This window comes from Penicilliopsis zonata (assembly GCF_001890105.1).
Source record: "Penicilliopsis zonata CBS 506.65 unplaced genomic scaffold ASPZOscaffold_4, whole genome shotgun sequence".
NCBI lineage: Eukaryota > Fungi > Ascomycota > Eurotiomycetes > Eurotiales > Aspergillaceae > Penicilliopsis > Penicilliopsis zonata.
Window position 1 is genome coordinate 331,011 of NW_019208914.1, and position 22,594 is coordinate 353,604.

Here is a 22,594-nt window from a genome sequence, read left to right on the forward strand (position 1 = left end):
CAGATTTGTTCACACCATAAAAAGCCAGAGTGATAGAGAATCTATATATATTACTCTGTGGATAGCAATAGCTCTATTGACAGAAACAGTTCTCAATAAGACAGGGTTCTCTCGTAATCCTATCAATCATTGACAGCCATTTCGTACCGCTGTTTGGTGTCTCCACCTGAAGCTGTTGCTTATCTGCCTGGCCTGTCTGTCTCTCTCACTCATCCCCCGCCTGTCACTCCGATCTGGGCGAGTTTTAAGGCAGCCAGTCCATCCTCTTAATGAGGACGAAGGATGGTTCTTTTTTGATAACTTCCCGCTGCTGATTATACCCGTTGCGAGATCCTGGGCTGCCCCCCTTGTATGTGTCGTGTCTTATCTCTCGTTACCGACTCCTGGGCTGCCTGGTCTTCTTTGTTCCTCTATAAACATTAGGTACGAAACATACGAACAATGGGAAAGCCAGAGACTACACCATTGAAGCGAACGGCTTCCTCTGCCTCGCTATCCAGCACGTCGACCGCGTCGTCGCTCTCCGACGAATCGGCGTTTCTCGCTGACGACTCCCTACCCCAGCCGCGAGACACGGTCGGAATGAACAGCGGAGAGGACCGATACCGCGATATTGAAGATGGGGAAGGAGATCCGGAGGAACCGTTTCTGCCTGTGCGTCCCAAGAAGGCTTCCGGAAGCCGTTCACGACGCGTGCTGTGGGTGTTGGGGATGCTTTGTGTGGGAGGCTGGGCGCTGGCGTTCCTCCTCTTCGTGACACAGGGCCACGGCACGGCCAGCACGGCGGCAACAGCAACGACAGCCTACGATCCAGACTCTGCTACGGGGAGCACAAACTACGGGAGGCCCGTGACGCTGGACCAGGTTCTCGGCGGGGAGTGGTCGGCTCGTCGCCATGCTATCTCGTGGATTGCCGGGCCGAACGGAGAAGACGGGCTTCTGGTGGAGAGGGGGGAAGGAGGGGATAAAGGATACCTGCGTGTTGAAGATATACGCAGTCGCAAGGAGGGAGCTGAGGCAGCGGCACAGAGCAGGGTGTTAATGAAGGATTCCTTCCTGCGTGTGGGCGATCGGATGGTCGCGCCGAGCGACCTCTGGCCCAGTCCGGACATGGAGAGTGTCCTGATCGTCTCGGACAGGGAGAGTAACTGGAGACACTCCTTCTTCGGCAAATACTGGATTCTTGATGTCAAGACTCAGACCGCTCAGCCTCTCGACCCGAGCAATACCGAGGGACGGATCCAGTTGGCTCTCTGGGCGCCAACGTCCGATGCCGTCGTCTTTGTTCGAGACAACAACATGTACCTCCGGAACCTAGCTTCTACCGAGGTGATCCCCATCACGAAGGATGGTGGAGAAGATTACTTCTACGGCGTGCCTGACTGGGTCTACGAGGAGGAGGTGTTTGCTGGGAGAAGTGTGACGTGGTGGTCGAGTGATGGCAAATACATCGCCTTTCTGCAAACCAACGAATCGACGGTCCCTGAATACCCTGTCCAATATTTCCTGTCTCGCCCGTCTGGCACGAAGCCTCTTCCTGGCCTGGAGAACTACCCGGAGGTCCGTCAGATCAAGTACCCCAAGTCCGGTGCGCCCAACCCGGTTGTCGCACTGCAATTCTACGACGTAGCAAAGAACGAGGTCTTCTCCGTTGATATTCCAGGCGACTTTGCTGACGATGACCGGATCATCATCGAGGTGTTGTGGGCCTCCAAGGCCAAGGTTCTTGTCCGGGAAACCAACCGCGAGAGCGACGTGTTGAAGCTGTTTCTCATCGACACAGAATCAAGGAGCGCCAAGTTGGTCAGATCGGATGATGTGGCAGGTCTGGACGGTGGCTGGGTTGAGCCCACTCAAAGCACCAGGTTCATCCCGGCGAATCCTGAACGAGGTCGGCCTGACGATGGATATATCGACACCGTCATCCATGAGGGCTACGATCACCTGGCTTATTTCACCCCTCTTGACAACCCCAATCCCATCATGCTCACCTCCGGAGAGTGGGAAGTGGTCAATGGTCCCTCGGCGGTGGATTTGGAGAGAGATCTCGTTTACTTTGTAGCGACAAAACAGGCCCCGACCGAACGTCATGTGTATCGGGTCAAGCTGGATGGATCTGGATTCCAGGCTCTGACGGAAACTTCCAAAGCCGGATACTACGGCGCCTCCTTTTCGCACGGGGCTGGATACGCGCTGGTCAGCTACCAGGGCCCCTCGGTTCCCTGGCAGTCGTTGATCAGCACCCAAGGGGCTGAAGCCGTGACGGAGGAGGTGATCGAAGAGAATCCCGAGCTCTCACGCAAGGTGAAAGAATACGCTCTCCCCATCGAGATCTACCAGAATGTGACGATCGATGGATATACCTTTCAAGTGGTTGAGCGGCGCCCCCCGCACTTCAATCCGGCGATGCAATACCCCGTCCTCTTCCACCTCTATGGCGGGCCAGGCTCACAGACGGTCGATCGGAAATTCACCGTTGACTTCCAGTCTTACGTTGCGTCCAACCTCGGGTATATCGTCGTCACCGTTGACGGGCGAGGGACCGGCTATATTGGCCGCAAAGCCCGGTGCAGCGTCCGTGGGAACCTGGGCTACTATGAGGCTCATGACCAGATCGAGACGGCCAAGATCTGGGCCAGCAAGAAGTACGTGGATGAGACTCGGATGGCTATCTGGGGATGGAGCTTCGGAGGCTTCATGACTCTCAAAACGTTGGAGCAGGATGCTGGCGAGACGTTCCAGTACGGGATGGCCGTCGCACCCGTCACGGACTGGCAGTTCTACGACTCCGTCTACACAGAGAGGTACATGCACACGCCTCAGCATAACCCGGAAGGGTATGCGAACTCTACCATCTCCGACATGTCCGCCCTGCAGAAGAACACTCGGTTTCTCGTCATGCATGGTGTCTCGGACGACAACGTGCACTTCCAGAACACCCTTGCCCTGCTCGACAAGCTGGATTTGGCCAGTGTCGAGAACTATGATGTCCATTTCTTCCCTGACTCGGACCATAGCATCTACTTTCACAACGGCCACACGATGGTCTACGAACGTAAGTATACTTTCCCCCCGGTTTATGGAACTATCTGTGCTAACTGCTCAGGTCTTGCAAGCTGGCTGATCAACGCCTTCAACGGTGAATGGCATCGGATCGCCAACCCTACGCCAGACGACTCGATGTGGGCACGTGTGAAACGGGCCTTTTCTCTTTCTTGAATCAGTGTACAGTTGTATATACACCATAGGGCCATGTACGGCAATCTCTTGCTACTTCCTGCTTGTATACCATATCATAACATGTATTTTGGATTCAGGCGTACCGCCGCATTCCAGTGGCAATGGCCTGCCGCAGCAGCCAACTGGTTTTTCCACTGAGGTTAAGGTATTTACCCGGGCAAACTGTAGCAGCAGATCTTCAGGACCTGCTCCTATGTCTAGTCGAAGTCTACATATCGACTAATCTCGAAGAGTGCACATGCCGGAGAGTCTACTCTGTTGTAAAACAGCTCATCTCCAATGCCTAGAGAGCCTACACTCCGGCCTCCCCCTCCTATCATGGACTTCATGGTCGGTTGGATCTGTACTCACAGAGCCGTGAGCACCTGGACGAACGGTACGATGCCGCCGAAAAAGCTGAAGCTGCCTTGGCCAAGACCGGATCTGCAATACGCATTCATAAGACCTGACGTGTGACGCAGCAAGACATCACGTTCTTCCAGCCGCAGACACGAGCTACCCCGCTCTATCCAACATCCTGGTCAAGCAGTTCTCTCGTTGTATATTGCTACAAACCCACAAAAAATGGCTTCTGATCTTCGCTCCACGTATCAAGGAGCAAGCATCGACAGCGACGGGGACGTTCGTTGCAAGTGCGGGTTCGACCTGCGCACGTCCACCGTGAACAGCGAGAAGAGCCCGTTCTGTGGGAAAAGGTGTCAGTCAATGCCTAATGCTCTGGGTTTTACATCACTGAGGTTTATCATAGATATGACATGCAAGCAAAGGAGAAGAAACGAGGAAGGATGTCGGATTTATATCTGGAGCGACGAGCTTCCTCGGATAAAGCGGCTACTGCCTCGATTCTCAGAGCCCAAGACACCGAAGAAGACAGCAGATATCCGACGGTTTGGCATCGTGACTCCATCAAGCTCGAGGAAGACTCCGCGAAGTGAACAGGGTCATGATGTCTCTACGCAGAAGAAGCGATCATTGTTTACGTCTCCCGGACAAGACTCCAAACGGGCAAAGATCTTGACGACGCCGCCTGGATCGCCGTGTCCGCCGTCCAACAAGTTTGATGGCATCGCGTCTCCAAGGTCAGGAGAGTCATCCTACCAGGGGAAGTCATGCCGATGGGAAGAATACCAGAAGGATTTACTCCGAACACCGAGCAAAGTGAGGCCAAAGAAGACGGTAGAAGAGGAAGATCTTTTATCAGACTGGGAGGATGCTGTTCTCTCCGAGGTGATTCGAATTGCTGACGGGATGAATTAGAATGAATATATGTGCCTAAGGTCTATTCTAGTAGACTACATACATTTGACTGCTTCTACTGTACAAGAGAGGAGACTAATCCAGCTTATCTTTTCTCACTCCCTCCTCACTCTTTCTCTCCATCTTCTGGTGCTGCTTGCTCACCCTCCTTCTCCTGAGCCTCTACATCCTGAGTCTCCGGTTTGTCCTCTTTCTTGATGGTGCGCCATTCCATGCCCAACGCACTCACCAACCCACCCAGCGAGACGCCCATGGCAGCCAGGAAGATGCGGGTAATGGCATAGTTGTACGCAGAGCGCACGGCGACCTTGTCAGCGTCTGGCACCAGATCGATCAAGCCGGTTGTTCCACTGCTGGAGATGGTGCTGGCGTCCAGACCGGGCACGATGCCCTGTAGGCGCGAGACAAGCATGTTTTCCAGCATGTTCTCACCGACGGCACTGAAGACGGAACCCCCGAGCTGCTGCAGGAAGAACAAGAGGGCGATGCCGAGGGGGATATCGTCAGCAGGCAAGATGCGCTGGACGACCAGGCCGGAGATCTGCAGACCGAAGCCCAGACCGAAGCCCGACAGGAACTGGAAACCGACCCAGCGCGACATGCCTGTATTGAGATTGAAGGTGGAGAGGAGGCCCAGGCCGGTGGCCAGGATGGTGGGACAGATCAGCATGGCGGGCACGTAGTAGCCTAGGATCTGGGTGGTGATGCCGCCGGAGAAGGTCGACACGATCATGCTCAACATGAGGGGGAACATGTCGACTCCGGAGCGAGTCGAGCTGAAGCCTTTGACGGTTTGAACTGTTGATCAGCATCGATATTGACAGGGTAAACTGTAAAGATTGACGTACACCATTCCGGGATGTAGTAGATCATGAGAATCATCCCCCCCGACACGCAGAAGGTGTACAAGGCGGCACAGAAGATACTCCGCTGCATGACGATCTTGGGAGGAATCGTCGCACTGTCCGGCAGGTATGCCTGGACGGCGCCGTACGCGATGAGAAGCACGCCAAAGACGACCAGCAGGGCGATGACCCGCCCGTTGTTCCAGGCGTATGTTGTGCCTCCCCACTGCAGCGCGAGGATCAGACACGCCATGGCGGGAATGAAGAACAGCATTCCCAGCGGATCGAGGCGTTTGAAATGGGTGAACGGAGAGACAGCCGGGCGAGGTCTGGCGGGGGGATGCCAGACCAGCAGCATGAAGACCCACGAGACGGCACCGATGGGGAGGTTGATATAAAAGCACCATCTAGAACAGCAATCAGTATTCATCAATAAGTAAAAGTAAGAGATGAAAATACCTCCATGTAACCCCCTGGGTAAATCCACCACCGATCAAAGGCCCCAGGACAGAAGCAACCCCAAAGATCATGCCGAACATGCCCTGGAATTTGGGCCGGATATGCAACGGCACCATGGGAATGATGACCAGCATACAGCCCGAGAAGATGCCGGCGCCGGCAAAGCCGGCGATGGCACGTCCGGCGATGAACGCGCCGGAGTTGGGGGCTGCACCGCAGAGAGCAGAACCGGCCTCGAAGACGACAATGGAGGCCAGGAAGGTGTATTTCATGTTGTAGAACTTGTAGAGTCGGCCGTAGATCAACTGCCCGACGGCGCTGGTCAACATGTACGCCGAGACGTACCAGCCGATGTCTTGCAGGGCATGGAACTCGTCGGAGATCTGGGGGATGGCGGTGGTGATGATGGTGCGGTCGAGGGCGACAACGAAGAGGGCAAGAAGATTGCAGGCGATGACCAGCCAGAACTTGACGGTTTGGGGCTTGTACAGTCGGTCGTCATGGGGGTCATCTTCGCGGGTGTAGGAGGGAGATTCGGGGGGTCCTGAGTCAGTAGTCATGATGAAGATGAGTTGACAGATGTGACAGTTGACAATTGAGACACTAGAAGAGTTGGTTAACCTGGGATACTGTCTACTTTATGTATTCTGTCTTCTGTCTGTCTTCTGTCCGTCGGTTGCTTCGGGTAGAAGAGATACCCGGTATTAGGGTTAGGGTTGGTTAGGGTTAGGGTTGCAGACATTAACACAGATAATTGTCTATTATATTATATAAATATATTATACAATAGAATATAGAATAGAATATAGAATAGAATATATTCTATATTCTATAATATATATAGAATATATAATAGACAATTTATTTTGCAGAGCAACCCTTGTATCTACAGTCCTCCGTACTCGGGTACTTCATACCCGGACTTTACCCGTACTGACCCGTACTTGACCTGTACCACTCCAGACAAAGACTCATTCTCAACAAACAACGTGAACGAGATGAAAAAACTCCCTCGAGGCCAGTCGTGCATGCTGTGTCAACAGCGAAAAGTGCGCTGCGACCAGCAGAAGCCGTGCGACACCTGCGTGCGCGCCAAAGTCGAGTGCACCGTGGTGCCGCTGCTGCCTCCCAAGCCGCGGCGCACCCGGCAGTCGCTCGACCGCGCCGTGATGGACCGGCTGCATCGCTGCGAGACTCTGCTGGCCCAGCACGGCGTGGATGTCGAGCGGGAGCTGCCTGGAAGCTCCAAGGAGAGCTCCAGTCCGGCGAGTCCGGGCGAGGGGACTCCGCGGGCGAAATGGTTTCCATACTATAAGGAGGTAAGTAACCCTAGGGTTATAACCCTAGGGTTGTGGTTTAACCCTAGGGTTAAGGGTCCAGTGTAAATCTAGGGTTAAACCACAACCCTAGGGTTATAACACTAAGTACAACCCTAGGGTCTAACTGCTTCAGTATCAAACAACAGATGAACTATTACGATACTCATCCGACGACGAATCCGACCAACCAACCATCCACCACGGCTTCGACGCCATGTTCGACGACTCGGACGGCTTCCCCCTGGTCCTCGCCGGCAGCGACAAGATCGCCAGTCTACACCCGCCCGGCCTGGAGATCCTGCAGCTGTGGCAGGTCTATCTCCAGCGCGTCGACCCTCTGCTCAAGATCACCCACCAGCCCACGCTGCAGGCCCAGATCGTCGCTGCCAGCGCCAACCCGACCGCCATCCCCAAGCCGCTCGAGGCGCTCATGCTGGCCATCTATCTGATCTCCGTGCATGCCATGGCCGACCAGGAGGTCCAGGAGATGTTCCACGAGCCCAAACCGCGCCTTCTGGCCCGCTATCATCGTGCCACGCAGCAGGCGCTCGTCAATGCAGCCTTTATGCGTTCTCAGGAACTGATGGTTCTCCAAGCCTACCTATTATACTTGGTACTCCTACCTTTCTCATCCTTTTAAGTCATTCTTCTAATTCTTTCATCTTTCAGTTCAGTTCCAGTAGTTCGGTCGACCCCCGTTCCCTGTTCTGCCTGGTAGGCATTGCGCTGCGCATCGCCACTCGTCTCGGCCTGCATCGCGACTGTGCGCGGTTCGGCGTCTCGCCCTTTGAGACGGAACTGCGTCGCCGTCTGTGGTGGCAGATTGTCATCTTCGACGCGCGTCTGGCCGAGATGACGGGCTCGCCCATCACGGCCCTCACCACGCTCCCCACCGACTGCTGTCTGCCTCTGAACGTCAACGATCCGGACCTGCATCCCTCTGCTAAAGAGGCGCCCGCCCCCGCCGGCGGTGCCTCGGAGATGCTCTTCAGTCTCTCGCGGGTTGAACTCACGGTTGGTCCGACCGCGACGGCTCGCGCGCGTTCTGGAACCAGCGTGGAGCACGAGGGAGAAAGAGAAGGAGGAGGAGAAAAGGAAAAGGGGACAGGTCTGGACGGATACGCCACGTATATCGATCTTGCGTATCTGCAACACTGCGACCCGACAATCCCCATCCAACAATTCACCCTTCTCATGGCCCGCGGGACGCTCTGCAAACGCCGGATCTTCCGCTTCATGTGTCGCGGGGTGCCCAGCTCGACCCTCTCGCTGCCAGACCGGGATGCTCTCCTCCTCGCCGCCATCCAGATGGTCGAGTACGACACGGCGGTATATACAACGTCAACCCTGCGTGGGTTCCGCTGGTACGCAGACCTACATGTCCCCATGCTGGGTTCGATCTTCATTGCGAGCGAACTGCGTCTCCGGCCTCGTGGAGAGCTCTGCGAACGGGCCTGGAAGGCTCTAAGTGAGAACCAGCAGCAGAGGGGAGGAGGCAGCAGGGAGCCACAGAACAAGAAAAGAACCAGTCCCATGCATGCTGCGTTTGAACATGCCCTTCTCAGAGCGTGGGAGGCATACGAACAGGCCGTTCTACAGGGCGGAAGCAGCAGCAGCAGCAGCAGCAGCAGCAGCTCGCAGAGACAACCGCCGCCATTAATCGTGCAGATCAGAGCTGCCAGAGAGGAAAGTCATAGTGAAACAGGCAGTTTCTCTCTCGATCCAACAATGGCGTTTGACCCGATGACTGCCCAGCTCACTCCTTCTTCTCCTTTTCTCTTTGACGGCTCTGGTCAGGGCTTTGGGCCGGCGATCCTGGATTATAGCCAGCTGGACTGGACGTATTTGATGGGGGGGTCATAGTAGACCTTTAGTATCAGACTGACAATCACTTCTTAATTGATTATAATATAGTTTGTCAGCCAGTTGTTACCTGAACTGGATATAAATCATTTTAGGGTTAGGGTTATCAATGCTTAATCATGTTCTGTCATTGGTATGATCTGTTAGTTGAGTTATATTATTACAGCATGTGTATATATAGTTGTTGTCTTAGTTGAATATCAAATCAATAGACTGCAGCCATCTCATGCGGGCTAGGTTAGGTCAGGATTCTTTACAGATTATCTCATCAAGGGACAGTCAAGAAAGTAAAGAGAGAAAGGTAAAGCTGTTGGAGATCATCGTTAGAATTATAAGAAGTCTACTGGATATGCTGATTAGTTATTGCAGTATAGAAGATGAGCCCAATACCCTTACTATGTGAGGGAGCTCAAGAGGGGGCTATAATTATTATTATAATTAAAATATTATAGAGTAGAGCTATAAATTAAACCTGCTAGACCTATGGCCCTCTATAATAAGACTTGTCTATATACTCAGGTCTGTTGGCAGCCACTCCAGACCTACGGCCCTACATTCATAATTAGAAAAAAGGTCAGTAAAGGATAATAGAGGTAAGAAAAAGGGCGACTTTATGGACCTTTCTAAATAAGAATACATCTTAGTGCTAAGAAATTGATATTTCTATATAACAGAGTATAATTCACCTATAAGTGTTAATCAATAATATTAAGGATAATAAACTATATTCTTTATATTCCTCTAATTTAGCTACTTATACTATATATTATATAATATTTAATCCTACTATTCTATATAGTCTTGACTATATTCTCCTTTAATGACAGATAAGGATAAACTATCATTAACCATTATCATTATAATACTTAATCATCCATAGCCCTTGCTAGAAACATACTCATCTGGCTCACTGCCGGCGCTTTGAGCATCGTGAAATGGTTTGCCTGCTGCAACACTTGGATATGCATATTCTCCCTCCCAACCAAGACATCCCACCCATTCTCCCTGAGGGCTGTCTCTGCCCGCCGTCTCAACAGCCAGTGCACATTTGGCGGATCCTCCGGCCGGATGACAATCGACTCATCATCGTCGACTCCCTCCTGCGCCCAGATCACCCACGTCTGCAGGGGAGAGAATCCCATGAACGGTTTAGGAGTGTACGTGTGTAGGAGATCGACAAAACCCTGGAAATGAGACAGCAGCCAGGAAGGAAGAGGACGATTCTTGTTGGAGGAGGATGCGGTATCTGCACCAAACACGCCCAGACGAGTAAACTCCTCGTACAGACGGAGCGGCAGCTTTGCCAGACGGATGGGATTCGGACTGTCCATCAGGATGAGGCGGGAAACCGTCTCCCCATCCGCCACGAGGCGTTGGGCCATCTCGTACGCGCAGATCCCGCCTGCAGACCATCCGCCGAGAAAGTACGGTCCGTGAGGTTGTCGGCGACGCAGTTCGACCAGATACGCGTCGATGAGCTCGGCAAAGGAGCGGCGCGACATGGCGAGATCGTCTCGTTTGACGAACGGGCTGTTCAGTCCGTACACGGCCACGCTGGATGGGTGGATGTCGATGTCTGGCAGGGTGAGGTATGCTGTTGCTAGACCGGAGCCGTCGGGGGCGAGCCATAGCGTCTTGGAGGCTTGAGGATTGCCTTGGAGGAGGACAGAGCTGGCGGGGGGGAGAGGAAGCTTGTCATTCACATCAACCACACTGGACTGGCTGGAGGGCGTATCGAGAGAGTCCATCTCGGGAGACTCCATCTCGGGAGAGTCTGTCTGTGAATCTCCCACGATAAAGTGGATGACTTCTCTCACGGTCAAAGAGTTCATAAAGGCCGTGGATGGAATCTTCACGTTGAACTCCTCCAAGATGCGGTCGGCCATGGTCAGCGCCAGCAGCGAGTCCACGCCGAGGTCCACCAGGTCGTCGTCGTCTGTGAGGTCTGTCAGCGAGACTCCGACCTCCTCGGCGACGAGCCTTCGAATTGAGTCTTGAGGTTTGACAGGAGAGACAGGAGGGATAGACATGGGGGGGATGGTAGGTGTCATGGAAACCCTAGGGTTATTAACCCTAGGGTTGGAACCAAAGTCCATAACCCTAGGGTTAGGTTGTACCGCGGTAACCCTAGGGTTATTTGTAGAGGTAACCCTAGGGTTAGGACCCGGGTTAGAACCCGTGCTTAGGGTTTGGATGAGACGATCAAAAACACTCCGACGGAGAACATTAAAGACAACCCCCTCGTACATGCCAACAATGTCTCCATCTCCATTGAAGATGTACAGATCGCCCGAATACGCCGACTCATGCTGCTGCATCTTGACGTAGGTGCGGTACGTGGTGTCCGGGGCCAGCGGCGTCAATAGCCTCATACACCCCCATCCATGATTGATAAACACCTGCGTCTCCGTGTCGAGCGTCTCGTTCCCGTTGAGGGTGAAGCCGGTGATCTGGCCCAGACTCTCGATCCAGTACGGAGGACAGCCACCCCAGTGTTCTGCTTCGTCTGGCGGCGTGTTGAATCTGATCCGGGCAGTGCATTCCAGGCCGGCGGAGTGCATGAGGAGTTCGCGAAGACCACAGAACGCCTCGTCGTACTGCACCAGCGACGAGAAGAGCCGGTAGAACAGCGCAGGCCGGAGGAGCTGGACTGCGCCGGCGTCGGTGTCGTCGTCGTGCAACCCTCGCTGCAGCTGGTCGATCCGCGCTGTGACGAGGAATCGCCTCCGTTGCCACTCTGCCTTCCACGCGCTGGTGGGCGTAAACGAACCGGTGCATCTTGCATGCTGTTCCTTGCGCTGACCATCGGGCGAGACGCTGTGGAGGGTGAATTGGGCGGTTCGCGATGTCCAGTTCGCCGTCGCGTTCAGCTCGATCCATTGCGCCGGCATGGGTTCTGTCTCATCGAGGAGAAGCGCCTTGTCGACCACCATATCCGCTACACTGACGCCCAGAGAGCCATCGGATAGAGACGATCCGTCCAACAGCCGGGTGAACAGCGTCAGCGCCATGTCGGCGTACACCGACGACGGACACATCGGCCGGCCGTTGATGCGATGGCCACGCAGCACCGCCATCAGGCGCGGATACTTGACGTTCGACCGTGCCGTGATGGAGCTCTCGTTAGGGTTGTGTGTTTCCTGGATGATCTTCTGCACCGAAGCCGTCAGGGGTTCCTCTGCTTCCTCTGGCTCCTCTGGTTCCTCTGGTTCCTCTTCCTTCATCGCCACCGGGGGATCCCCCTTGGTCAAACACCAGTCGTGTCGGTAGGGAATCCAATACTCTTTAAGATCCCATTGGTATGCCGGCAATGGGAGGACTCGCCATCCCTTACCAAAGCCACAATGGTATTCCCCCCAGTTGACAGCCACGCCGGCCGTGTATAGCGCCGCGAGGGTCGAGACGATGGTCGCCCAGTCGCCCTCGCTGCGACGCAGACTGGGAAGAACCTGAACGCCAGCGCCGATGCTGGTTCGCAGCATGTTGGCGCAGATCGGATGCGGTCCAACCTCGAGCCACACCGTGCGGGCTTCTACCCCCTGCAGCGCCGAGGAGAAAGCCACCGGTTCGCGACAATGACGAGTAAAGTAGCCTGCTGGGTCGTCTTTTAGATCGGAGAGGGAGCGAACTGCGCGGCCGAGCAGGGAGGAGAGCAGAGGAATCTTGGGTTCACTGAAGGTGATCGCCCGACAGCGCTGGCGGAAGCCATCGAGCATGGCCTCGACCTGCGCCGAGTGAAAGGCAAACGGCACAGACACGCGAGTGGCCTTGATGGACTGTCGGGAGAGTCGCTGGACGAGACTGTCGATGGCGGTGGTTGGGCCTGCGACGACAGTATCTTGCGGTCCGTTGATGCAGGCAATCTCTACCTCTACCCCGGCTTCCATCCCCAGTATCTCCCCTGCCACTCGCGGTGACACCTTCATGGCCAGCATGGCGTGAGTTCCAGCTGTGCAGTGTTTCTGTAGCAGCATCGCCCGCGTGCCGACCAGGTAGATCGTGTCTGCGTCGGAGAGCATCCCCGCCGTGTTCATCGCCGCGTATTCGCCCAGACTGTGTCCGATGACCAGCTGGGGGATGATCCCCAGGCTCTGCCAGTATTTGGCCAATGCCATCTGCAGGCAAGTCTGCGTGAGCTGGGCTTGAACAGGCGACAGTTCATCGAACGGGATGCTGCCGTCCAGAACAGACAGCACAGACGGGAACTCATGCAGCCGTACAAGACCTTCCAGATGGACCAAGAGAGCCCGCAAAGGTGGCATCTCCAGCAGTTGGCGGCCCATGCCTACATACTGCGCTCCCTGCCCGGTGAAGCAGAAGCCGATGGGAGTGTTGCTGCTGCTCACACCGGTGGCAGGACTGGTCTCGGCGTAGAGAGCATCGCGGATGTCTCGGATCGAGCTTCCAGTCACCATGACACGAAAGGAATGATGCATGCGCCGGGCGGTTGTCGTAAAAGACAGCGAACTAATGGAGAGATCGCCAGCTTGGTCAAGATGTTTCTGTAGTGCGCGGATATTGCCCTGCAAAGCTGTTTTCGTCCGAGCAGAGACCGCAACAAGATGCACCGGGCGTGGATCTGTCGGCTTCTCGTCCATCTGCACAGGAGCATCTTCCACCAGGACAGAGGAATTCCCCCCCGCTGCGCCAAAGTTGTTGACAAACGCGCGCCGACCGTGGGGGGCCTCGCTGGGCGGCGGGCGCGACCACTCCGTCTCCTTGAACGCGATGTGCACATTGCGCTGCGCCAGATCGGACGGGAAATTGCGATTCATGCACGTCGTGATGCCGACATGCGGCGGAATGCGTCCATGCTGCATCATCAGCAAGACTTTGATCAGCGATGCGGCGCCCGACGCCGACTCCGCATGGCCGATGTTAGCCTTTGCGGAGCCGAGATACAGCGGCGCGGGCCGGGCCGCTACCGCTACCGCCTTCTCCCCCGCCGCTGCCGCCACCGCCGGGGCAAACACATTCAACACGGCGTCCATCTCGCACGCGTCGCCTGCCTGTGTGCCTGTGCCGTGCATCTCGACGTAGCTGATTTCGTGGCGGTCGATTCCCGCGCCGGCCAAGACGCGCGCAAAGATGGCGCGTTGTGCGCCCGAGTGCGGCCGCGTCATCGACACCGCCTCGGCCGAGTGGTTGGTGTACGCGCCCAAGATGGTGCCGAAGACGGGATCGCCGTCGCGGAGGGCATCGTCCAGCCGTTTCAACACGAGAGTCGACACGCTCTCCGCGCGACAATACCCGTCGGCCGAGTCGTCAAAGGTGCGACAGTTGCCCGTCGGCGAGAGGAAGTGCGCGCGATCCAATCCCGCCCAGTTGTCCGGGTTGGTCAGCACATTCGTGCCCCCCGCCAGCGCGGTGTCACAGTCTCCGCGCCAAAGACAGTTGCACGCCATATGCAGCGCTGCCAGACTCGACGAACACGCCGTGTCGACGTCCAGACTCGGCCCGCTGAAGCGCCAGTGGTAGTTGATGCGCGCGGGGAGAAACGCCCGACTCCCGCCCGGAACAAAGTACGTGTCGATGTCCTGCCCGCTGTTGCATTCGCGGTAATCGTCGCTGGCGGTGCCGTAGAAGACTCCCACGCGGTCGCGCTGCGTCGAGGGCGAAGCGTCGGGGACCATCCCGGCCATCTCCATCGCCTCGTACGCGGTCATCAGGGCCAGTCGTTGGGCGGGATCGGCCTGTTCGGCTTCCCGCGGGGACAGACCGAAGAAGCGCGCGTCGAACAGCGCCGGGTTCTTGAGAAAGCATCCATGTCGGACCCGGCTGGTGTTCTTGCGTTTGCCCGTTGCGTCGTAATACAGCCATGCGTCGAACCGCTCGCGGGGGATCTCCCTGTGCACGTCGCGGCCGGCGCGCAGCAGTTCCCAGAACTCCTCGTTGCTGTCTGCGTCGGGATACCGGCCGGAGAAGCCCACGATCGCAATCTTCTTAGCCCTGGATGCGCCGGTTTCTGTCGTCCTTGCCGCGACGGTAGTATCCACGAGGCGCAACCCGTGTTTGGCAAACGGAGTGACAGCACTGCCCGCTGCAAAGGGGAGAACGGCTGTCTCGGCGGATGATGAAAGAGAGTCAATCGCCTGTTCCGTCATACGATTCCACTGCATCGGCTGCGTCAGGATCTCGGCAATCGCGATGCGAAGCAGGTCGGCAGCGACATTCACCTCGCCAATGACCTGTCCATCCACATTGGACAAGACATGCAGACGGACAGGTCGAGCGCAGATCACACCCTCCGCCAGTGCCTTGGCTTCGTCCGCCGTGTACAGATGCGACGCGTGGAACAGGCCCCGAACAGCGATCGACGCTGTCCGCAGATGCGCATGGCGGGCGCGGAACCGCTCCAGATGCACGGGGGGCCCGGAGATGGTGACGGTTTCATGGCCCTCCGCGCTGCGATACAGTCTCGTCGCAGCGGGGAGACCCTCGGACTCGGCATATGCAGCGAGCAACGGTTCCATCTCGTCCGGGGAAGCATTTGCCACCACCATGGAATGGCACGATCCCGCGGCAGGGTCGAGGGTCACCGCCGTCGTTCTGGTCTGCACCAGGAGCCCGATGCGAAAGGCCAGGGCGACCATGTCTGGAGCCAGGACAAGCAGCTCGGCAATGCTTTGGCTGCAGCTGATCGCGGTGGCGGCCAACAGACCAATGCAGCGGCCAACAATGACAGACCGTGATGGTTGGGGGTATTCGGCTCCAGTATCGATGATGTATCTAGAAAGTCAACCTATCTTAATCTGTAGCTATAGATCTATAGTATAAGAGGATCTTACGAGACAAAAGCAGCCATCTGGCTGAGACAGACCAATGCACTGTCCAATGCACAGCTGGCAGACGGGCAAGTCTTCTCCCCCTCCAGCAGCTCGTCGAGGGAGGCCAGCTTGGCTACAGCTGGCCTCTGGGAGCTGGGGAGGCCGATGATCTCGCGCGTCAGGGCTTTGTGGCTCTCGGCCAGCAGCATCGCGAGCAACGGGCTATCCTTTCGCAGAAGTCTCTGGAGGTCATCTCCATAAGGCACCGCCTGGTCACCGAAAAGAATGAGCTGTAGCATGACTAGAGTTATTGAACCTATAAGGTATTAGATAGATATAGAATAGTCTGTAAGTCTGTAAGTCTGTAAGTCTGTATAAATAGTCTATAAGTCTGTATGAATGCTCGAGTTAGAACGTCAGATCTATTCTATCTTCTCGGATACACGGGTGTCTCCTTAACCGTCTGGTTCTACCCGATTCATCTCATCCTGGCAGTGACAAATAGGGTAGAAGTAATCTGTCCGAATACGAAGAGTGAGATTACAGGCTTAAGACTATACTATACGGCTTACGACGGAAGGATCAGATGGTGGCGCTAAGATCAGATCCAGACCGACCCACTCATGCATGGAGGCGGCCCGTGCCTGAGTCTCCGCAGAATCGCAGATACGGAGTAGATAATCTACAGTGTACGACATCACTACGGAGTCCTTCCTTGGATGTACGGCTGCATCGTATGATTTGATTGTCGACTGCATTGCAGATGCAATGCAAGTCATGACCACGTGCATTATCAGTCTACAACTACATCTCTATTGGGTAAATGCTCAAGGATAACAATCAATAACATACTATAGGATCTCTCAGTTGCAACAGCAATCAGCAATCAAGCAATCAGCAATCAGCAATCAGGCATTAGGCAATCAATCTCCAGACAGGTCCAGACAAGACAAGGCATCTACAATTTCGCCGTGGCGTGATGCTTTTCCGAGACCAACAGGCGGCCATCCTTGAGCAACGGGGTATACCACCCCAGCATCATCTGCGAGCGCTTCGTGTCTGCAAAGCGGTGATGGTCGGGCCCGACGCTCTGCTTGAAGAAGTCGTCGGCCTTGAATCGGATCCAGGTCTCGATGTCGGGCATCACCAGCGTCACGCAGACGTCAAAGGGGGCGTAGTTTGAGAACAGGCCGTCGCGGATCCGGTCAAACTGCGCGGGCGACTCTGCATCGGCGTGTGTCTGAAGCATCAAAGAATAAGCATCAAAGAATAAGTATCAACAGAATAGTAAAGACAATAGATAGATAGAGAATGGATAGAATACCATCGTCCAGTGAACAATGCCATACTTGGCCAGTAAACCGCCTACATGCGGAGCATGCACATTGACCATGTAGTCGTAGTATTCCTGGGCCGACACGGCGGCGTTCTTGAAGCCCAGAATGTTGAGGCACAGGTACTTTTTGCCGGGTTCCATTTAGTATTGATGATAGTAGATTGTAGTTATGCGATATACGAGTGATTGCTGGCCAGAATAAATACCCTATCTGAGATGTGCGACGGGTCCGATGAAGCATCCGTACCGGTAGTATAGAATATAAGAATAAATCTTGATATATATAAGATTCTGATATTGATACAAGATCATACATATACATCAAAACAACAACACAACATGGAGAACAACATGGACAAGACAGTCTCCAAAAACAACCTGACCTCCCGCGACTTTGTCCCTCGGGGCCGCAAAGCGTCCTCCCATCGCAACACGGCGCTGTTTGTCGGCCTGCGCATGCTGGACTGCTTCTTGCAGTCGCGCGTGCTGGCCGGGGCCCCCGCGGTGACAACCCTCCTGGGTCTCTTTGGTGCCCAGCAGATCTCCAGTCCTGGATCTTCTCTATCCAGCTATCGCCAGGTGTTGCTGGCGATGCTGTGCACCACGGCCGCCAAACACGCCTGGTTCGCGACGTGCGTGACAGAAGAGGCCTGGACGGTCCACGGCGCCCTGGCAATCGGAGTCTACAACATCACCTGCAACACGCTGAACAACCTGCTGTTCCTGTGTACGGCCACGTCGGCGACCCGTCTACCCGCGGGCGAAACCCTGGCCAACCCCTGGCTGCAGGCGGGCGTTGCGCTGTTCGTCCTGGGCATCGGCGCCGAGTGGCAGTGCGAGCTGCAGCGCCGGGCCTTCAAGACGGACGCGCGCAACCGGGGGAAGCCCTTCACGCAGGGGCTGTTTGCCCTTGTCCGCCACCCGAATTATAGCGGCTACACGCTCTGGCGGGGGGCCCTGGGCCTCGCCACCAGCGGGCCGCTGTCGGGGCTGTTGATTGCGGTGTTTTTTGCCTGGGACTTTTGCAAACGCGCAATCCCGGCGTTGGATGAGTATTGTTCGAAGCGAGTATGTTCTTCCTGTTCTACTCTCTTTTTATCCATGCTGACTTTGTAGTATGGCGCCATGTGGGTGGAGTACAAGCAGAACACGCGTTATCGGCTGATCCCGGGCATTCTCTAGATGAAGATGTTAGTCACTAGTATAGAATGGTAAATGCTTGAAGTCAGGACTATTAGTTTATTCTTAGTGTAGTTTGGTAATATCATCGGATACAAATCATTACTTATACAAGGATGTGGTGCAGGTCGGACCGGGTATCATCTTCACCGACAGGAGGTATATATACACAAGTAGGATGACACTCACACTAAAAGACACATCAATATGAAACACCTCATTGTCTTCCTCTGCTGTATTCTCCCTGCCATAAGCGCCAGGGTCAGCCAGACCCTGCGCTTCACCTGGGAAGAAGGCGCCCCAAACGGACAGTCTCGCCATCTCATCTACACCAACGGGCAGTTCCCTGGTCCGCCGCTGATCTTGGATGAAGACGACGAGGTCGAGATTACAGTCATCAATGACTTGCCTCGGAACACTACTGTCCACTGGCACGGTTTGACGTACCTACCCTACCTACCCTAAACCTATAACCCTAGGGTTGTTAACCCTAGGGTTTAGGGTTACCATACCTGACTTGATCTAACCCTAGGGTTAAAAACCCTAGTCAACCCGGAACCCCCTGGTCAGACGGGGTTATTGGCCTCACCCAACAGCCAATTCTACCCGGGGAATCGTTCATCTACCGGTTCACGGCCACCCCCCCCGGGACGCACTGGTATCACTCGCACGAGCGCATGTCGCTTGTCGATGGGCTGTACGGCGCCATCTTCATCAAACCAAAGCATGCGCAGACCGACCTGTGGGCGCAGATCAGCCCTGACCCGCTGGAGATCCAAGCCATGGCCCACGCGGCGGCCAATCCGCAATTAATCGTCGTGTCTGACTGGTCGCAGTATGTGTCGGAAGAGTACTGGAAGGCCAACGAAGAGTCGGGGCTATTAGTTTTGTAACCCACCCCTACCTACTTAACCCTAACCCTAACCCTAACCCTTACCTACTCTACTACTCTACTACTCTCTACTCTCTACTCTCTACTCTCTACTCTCTACTCTCTACTCTCTACTCTCTACTCTCTACTCTCTACTCTCTACTCTCTACTCTCTACTCTCTACTCTCTACTCTCTACTCTCTACTCTCTACTCTGCAGCCTACCCTAATATGTCTACTCTAACATTATAGCTGCGTGGATAGCATCCTGGTCAACGGAGTAGGGGCCGTGTTCTGCCCCCCCCTCGACTTCCTCGACAACCAGACCGAGCCGAATGTACGGCGAACAGCATTTGGCCCTGATGATCATGTCACCGACAAGGGATGTCTGCCCTTCCTGGTCCCTATTGAAGGCGGGCCCTGGAACTACACGTACCACCCGGAGAAGATCCCACCCCGGATGCAGGAAGGATGTGTACCGTCTCCAGGGCAGAACGCAAGCATCCAAGTCGATCCCGCCGACGGGTGGGTGAGTCTGAACTTTGTTGCGGCGGCGACCACCGTGCAGTTTGTGGTTTCGCTGGACGAACATGAACTCTGGCTGTATGAGATGAACGGACACTACGTCCGCCCGCGGCCGTTTGTCGCAGCCGTCATGTCTGCCGGGGAGACTTTCTCCGTGCTCGTCAAGCTCGATCAACCGGCTGGCAGGTATACCCTGCGGATCCCAGACTCGGGGGGCACCCAGGTGATTTCTGCATTTGCAGAGATTGTCTACAAGGGAGCTGATGATGAAGATTCCTCTTCTTCTCCGTGGTTGTCGTATGGCGGTCTCGCGCTCTCCGAAGAAATCCATAGCAGGACCTTTGCTCCATGGGGAGGCGATGATGGAATGACCCCCTGGCCGTCTGTAGGACCGTACGCCGGTCCAGCAGATGAAGAGTATCTGTTGGTGATGGGTCGAGTGGACTCGGCATACAACTACACCATGCGGACGCATTATCTGTACCCGCCCAGCTTCCAGGCCGACAGTCCCTTACTCTTCAATCCGAATGCCACGGTCGGCACCGAAGATGAACACCTGGTGATCCGGACCAAGAACGGTTCCTGGGTTGACTTGATTCTCGAGGTGTCGACTCTTCCAGGCGACCAGGCGGCGTTCATGCACTTTATGCACAAACATGGGAGTCGGACCTGGCGCATCGGTCAGGGCCAGGGCCGCTGGAACTATTCCAGCGTCGAAGAAGCGCGCGCGGAGCGTCCCCAGGACTTCAATCTTGTGAACCCGGGCTATAGAGATACCTGGCTCACCCAGTTCTCTCCTGGAGGCGGCTACTGGAGCGTGTTGCGCTACCAGGTCGACAATCCGGGGCCCTGGCTCTTCCACTGCCATGTCGAGCTGCATCTCATGGGCGGCATGGCGCTGGCAATCCTTGACGGCGTCGATGTCTGGCCGCAGGTTCCGCCAGAGTACCGTCTGGGAGGGAATGGCTATCATTCTGAGCAGAATTGGGGGAGCAGAGTTTCTCTCCAGCTTTGGGGATATGCAAAGCAATGGTTATTGTTTTGGGGTTAGCCGTAACCCTAGGGTTGGTATATAGTATAGATATAACCCTAGGGTTAATGGAATTAACCCTAGGTTTGTTATTATAATAGTAACCCTAGGGTTAAGTCCATTAACCCTAGGGTTATAGCTATACTATATATCAACCCCATAATCCAACCTTAGGTATAGCCTAATAGTATACCAACCCTAGGATTAATACTCAAGTAGAGCAATCTAACCCTGGGGTTAGTTACCTAAGTTCACTCGGCAGATATTATCGCCACATATCCGTACTCGCTTGTATGTCGAATAACACTGGCTACTGCATCTATCCCTGTCGGAGATGAGATACCCGATCCTGCCCGAGCCGTAAATAATAAGATTATAAACATATATTGTGGTCTAACTTGGCATTTAATCTTCCTCAACTTTGGCACATCAATCATGTCTGTCCAAATCTTCCGTGAGGCGCTCTGCCGCGAAATCAACGTCCCAGACATCGCTCTGGACACTCCCTTTGCCCATCTCGACGTCGACGCAGCTGTTGTTTTCGCCGTGCTGGCGCAGGTGGAGGAATCCACGGGGATTACGTTTCCAGCCTCCCTTTTCAGAGACTGTACGTGTCTGGCGGATCTGGAGAAGCGGCTATCAACGTCTGGTATATTTACTTTTCAGTCTCTTCCCTCTTCACTTGGAGTTTAATAGTTTAATAGTTTATATGATAGCTCTCTCCATCCGCGAGGCTGCCAGGGAGAGCAGCCAACTGGTGAAGGACTTTGCCGCCGCAGCGGGCACGACCGATTACTGGCCGTCGGTGGCTTCGGATCAACATCGTCTGGTGATAGCCTATATCTGGGAGGCATTGAAGCAACTGGGATGTCCACTTGATATAATGCCAGCAGGGAGTAAAGTGGTGCCTCCTACTGTGCAGCCATCACACCAGCAGCTGTTAGACACTCTCTTTGAGATCCTGATACAAGAAGGCCTCATTGAAAGAGTGAACAGTGACCATCTTGTGCGCACTAAAGTGCCTCTTCCCAGCAGTTCAGCAGCCATACTCCATGAACGGATCCTCCTTGACCATCCACGACACGCAAACACCCACCGTCTGCTTCATCTCACGGCTCCAAGACTTGCAGACTGCCTGGTTGGCAATGCAGATCCCATCCGGCTGCTCTTTGGCTCGCCAGTTGGTCGTGATCTGCTGCAGGACTTTTACACCCGGGCGCCCATGTCGATGGCCGCCTCACAGCAGCTCGCCGCGCTCTTCCAGAGAGTCTTCGAACCGCTCAAACAGTCCACTTCAGATCCCATTGAGATTCTAGAAGTGGGAGCCGGCTTCGGCGGCACAACAGGGTTCATTCTTGACGCGCTCGTCGCAGCAGGCGTGCCATTCCGATACACCTTCACCGACGTCTCTGCCTCGTTCTTCAAGACCGCCCGCCAGCACTACCGCACCTCAGACATGCCTGTTTCCTTTGAGGTGCTCGACATCGAGACAGTCGCCGGGCCGCCGTCTCACCTGCAGGGTCGGTTCCATGCCGTCCTCTCGACAAACTGTCTGCATGCGACGCGCGACCTGGCTGTCTCGGCGGCGAATGCGCGCCGGCTCCTCCGTCCGGACGTGCCGGGGGCGTTCCTCGCGCTGATCGAGTTCACGGAGCGCATCTTCTGGCTGGATCTGGTGTTTGGCTTGCTGGACGGGTGGTGGCGGTTTACTGATGGGCGGCGGCATTGTGTGGCGGGCGAGGGGTTCTGGAAGCAGAGTCTCGTCAAAGCAGGCTTTGGACAGGTCGTCTTTACAGAGGGGAATGTCGAGGGCAAGAAGCCGAATCCTGAGGTGATTGTTGCGTGGTAAACATACAGTATACAGTGCATACAATATTAGGTTAGGGTTGCATATCAGAAGATCT

At 55.1% G+C, this 22,594-nt stretch overlaps 9 protein-coding genes across 9 annotated transcripts; 6 read left to right on the plus strand and 3 right to left on the minus strand.

Annotated features, from left to right (window-relative positions):
* Window positions 1–441: 441 nt before the first annotated feature.
* ASPZODRAFT_62926 (hypothetical protein) lies at window positions 442–3,219 on the plus strand (the record flags this gene model as incomplete). The annotated part of the gene is made up of 2 exons (XM_022729114.1): window positions 442–3,055; window positions 3,107–3,219. 2 exons carry the CDS (start codon window positions 442–444, stop codon window positions 3,217–3,219), a joined length of 2,727 nt encoding a protein of 908 aa, XP_022582697.1.
* A 532-nt stretch (window positions 3,220–3,751) lies between these two features.
* On the plus strand, window positions 3,752–4,720 carry ASPZODRAFT_130135 (hypothetical protein). The gene is made up of 2 exons (XM_022722438.1): window positions 3,752–3,946; window positions 3,987–4,720. The coding sequence occupies exon 2, from the start codon at window positions 3,991–3,993 to the stop codon at window positions 4,495–4,497; it is 507 nt and encodes a 168-aa protein (XP_022582698.1). The 5' UTR covers window positions 3,752–3,946; window positions 3,987–3,990; the 3' UTR covers window positions 4,498–4,720.
* Window positions 4,604–6,543, minus strand: ASPZODRAFT_150469 (hypothetical protein; the record flags this gene model as incomplete). Its single annotated transcript, XM_022725626.1, has 4 exons — window positions 4,604–5,295; window positions 5,346–5,749; window positions 5,802–6,283; window positions 6,439–6,543. The coding sequence occupies 4 exons, from the start codon at window positions 6,541–6,543 to the stop codon at window positions 4,604–4,606; spliced, it is 1,683 nt and encodes a 560-aa protein (XP_022582699.1).
* A 228-nt stretch (window positions 6,544–6,771) lies between these two features.
* On the plus strand, window positions 6,772–9,202 carry ASPZODRAFT_130139 (hypothetical protein). Its single transcript, XM_022722439.1, has 3 exons — window positions 6,772–7,120; window positions 7,254–7,733; window positions 7,790–9,202. The coding sequence occupies exons 1-3, from the start codon at window positions 6,830–6,832 to the stop codon at window positions 8,981–8,983; spliced, it is 1,965 nt and encodes a 654-aa protein (XP_022582700.1). The 5' UTR covers window positions 6,772–6,829; the 3' UTR covers window positions 8,984–9,202.
* Window positions 9,203–9,849: 647 nt separating this feature from the next.
* Window positions 9,850–15,486, minus strand: ASPZODRAFT_150471 (hypothetical protein; the record flags this gene model as incomplete). The annotated part of the gene is made up of 1 exon (XM_022725628.1): window positions 9,850–15,486. One exon carries the CDS (start codon window positions 15,484–15,486, stop codon window positions 9,850–9,852), a length of 5,637 nt encoding a protein of 1,878 aa, XP_022582701.1.
* A 1,222-nt stretch (window positions 15,487–16,708) lies between these two features.
* ASPZODRAFT_14341 (hypothetical protein) lies at window positions 16,709–17,227 on the minus strand (the record flags this gene model as incomplete). Its single annotated transcript, XM_022724906.1, has 2 exons — window positions 16,709–16,990; window positions 17,075–17,227. 2 exons carry the CDS (start codon window positions 17,225–17,227, stop codon window positions 16,709–16,711), a joined length of 435 nt encoding a protein of 144 aa, XP_022582702.1.
* A 198-nt stretch (window positions 17,228–17,425) lies between these two features.
* ASPZODRAFT_140511 (hypothetical protein) lies at window positions 17,426–18,268 on the plus strand (the record flags this gene model as incomplete). Its single annotated transcript, XM_022724670.1, has 2 exons — window positions 17,426–18,154; window positions 18,203–18,268. 2 exons carry the CDS (start codon window positions 17,426–17,428, stop codon window positions 18,266–18,268), a joined length of 795 nt encoding a protein of 264 aa, XP_022582703.1.
* Window positions 18,269–18,472: 204 nt separating this feature from the next.
* ASPZODRAFT_2123349 (hypothetical protein) lies at window positions 18,473–20,711 on the plus strand (the record flags this gene model as incomplete). Its single annotated transcript, XM_022727814.1, has 3 exons — window positions 18,473–18,708; window positions 18,813–19,154; window positions 19,388–20,711. 3 exons carry the CDS (start codon window positions 18,473–18,475, stop codon window positions 20,709–20,711), a joined length of 1,902 nt encoding a protein of 633 aa, XP_022582704.1.
* A 414-nt stretch (window positions 20,712–21,125) lies between these two features.
* ASPZODRAFT_14344 (hypothetical protein) lies at window positions 21,126–22,539 on the plus strand (the record flags this gene model as incomplete). The annotated part of the gene is made up of 2 exons (XM_022724907.1): window positions 21,126–21,339; window positions 21,407–22,539. 2 exons carry the CDS (start codon window positions 21,126–21,128, stop codon window positions 22,537–22,539), a joined length of 1,347 nt encoding a protein of 448 aa, XP_022582705.1.
* Window positions 22,540–22,594: the final 55 nt, after the last annotated feature.

What these genes read in the sequence shown, in the direction of transcription:
- ASPZODRAFT_130135 (XM_022722438.1), top strand. Translation starts at nt 3,991, where the DNA reads ATGACATGCAAGCAAAGGAGAAGAAACGAGGAAGGATGTCGGATTTAT.
- ASPZODRAFT_130139 (XM_022722439.1), top strand. Translation starts at nt 6,830, where the DNA reads ATGCTGTGTCAACAGCGAAAAGTGCGCTGCGACCAGCAGAAGCCGTGC. An exon ending in GGTTTCCATACTATAAGGAG is followed by an intron (nt 7,121 to 7,253) that starts GTAAGTAACCCT and finishes TAACTGCTTCAG; the next exon opens with TATCAAACAACAGATGAACT. An exon ending in AAGCCTACCTATTATACTTG is followed by an intron (nt 7,734 to 7,789) that starts GTACTCCTACCT and finishes TTCATCTTTCAG; the next exon opens with TTCAGTTCCAGTAGTTCGGT.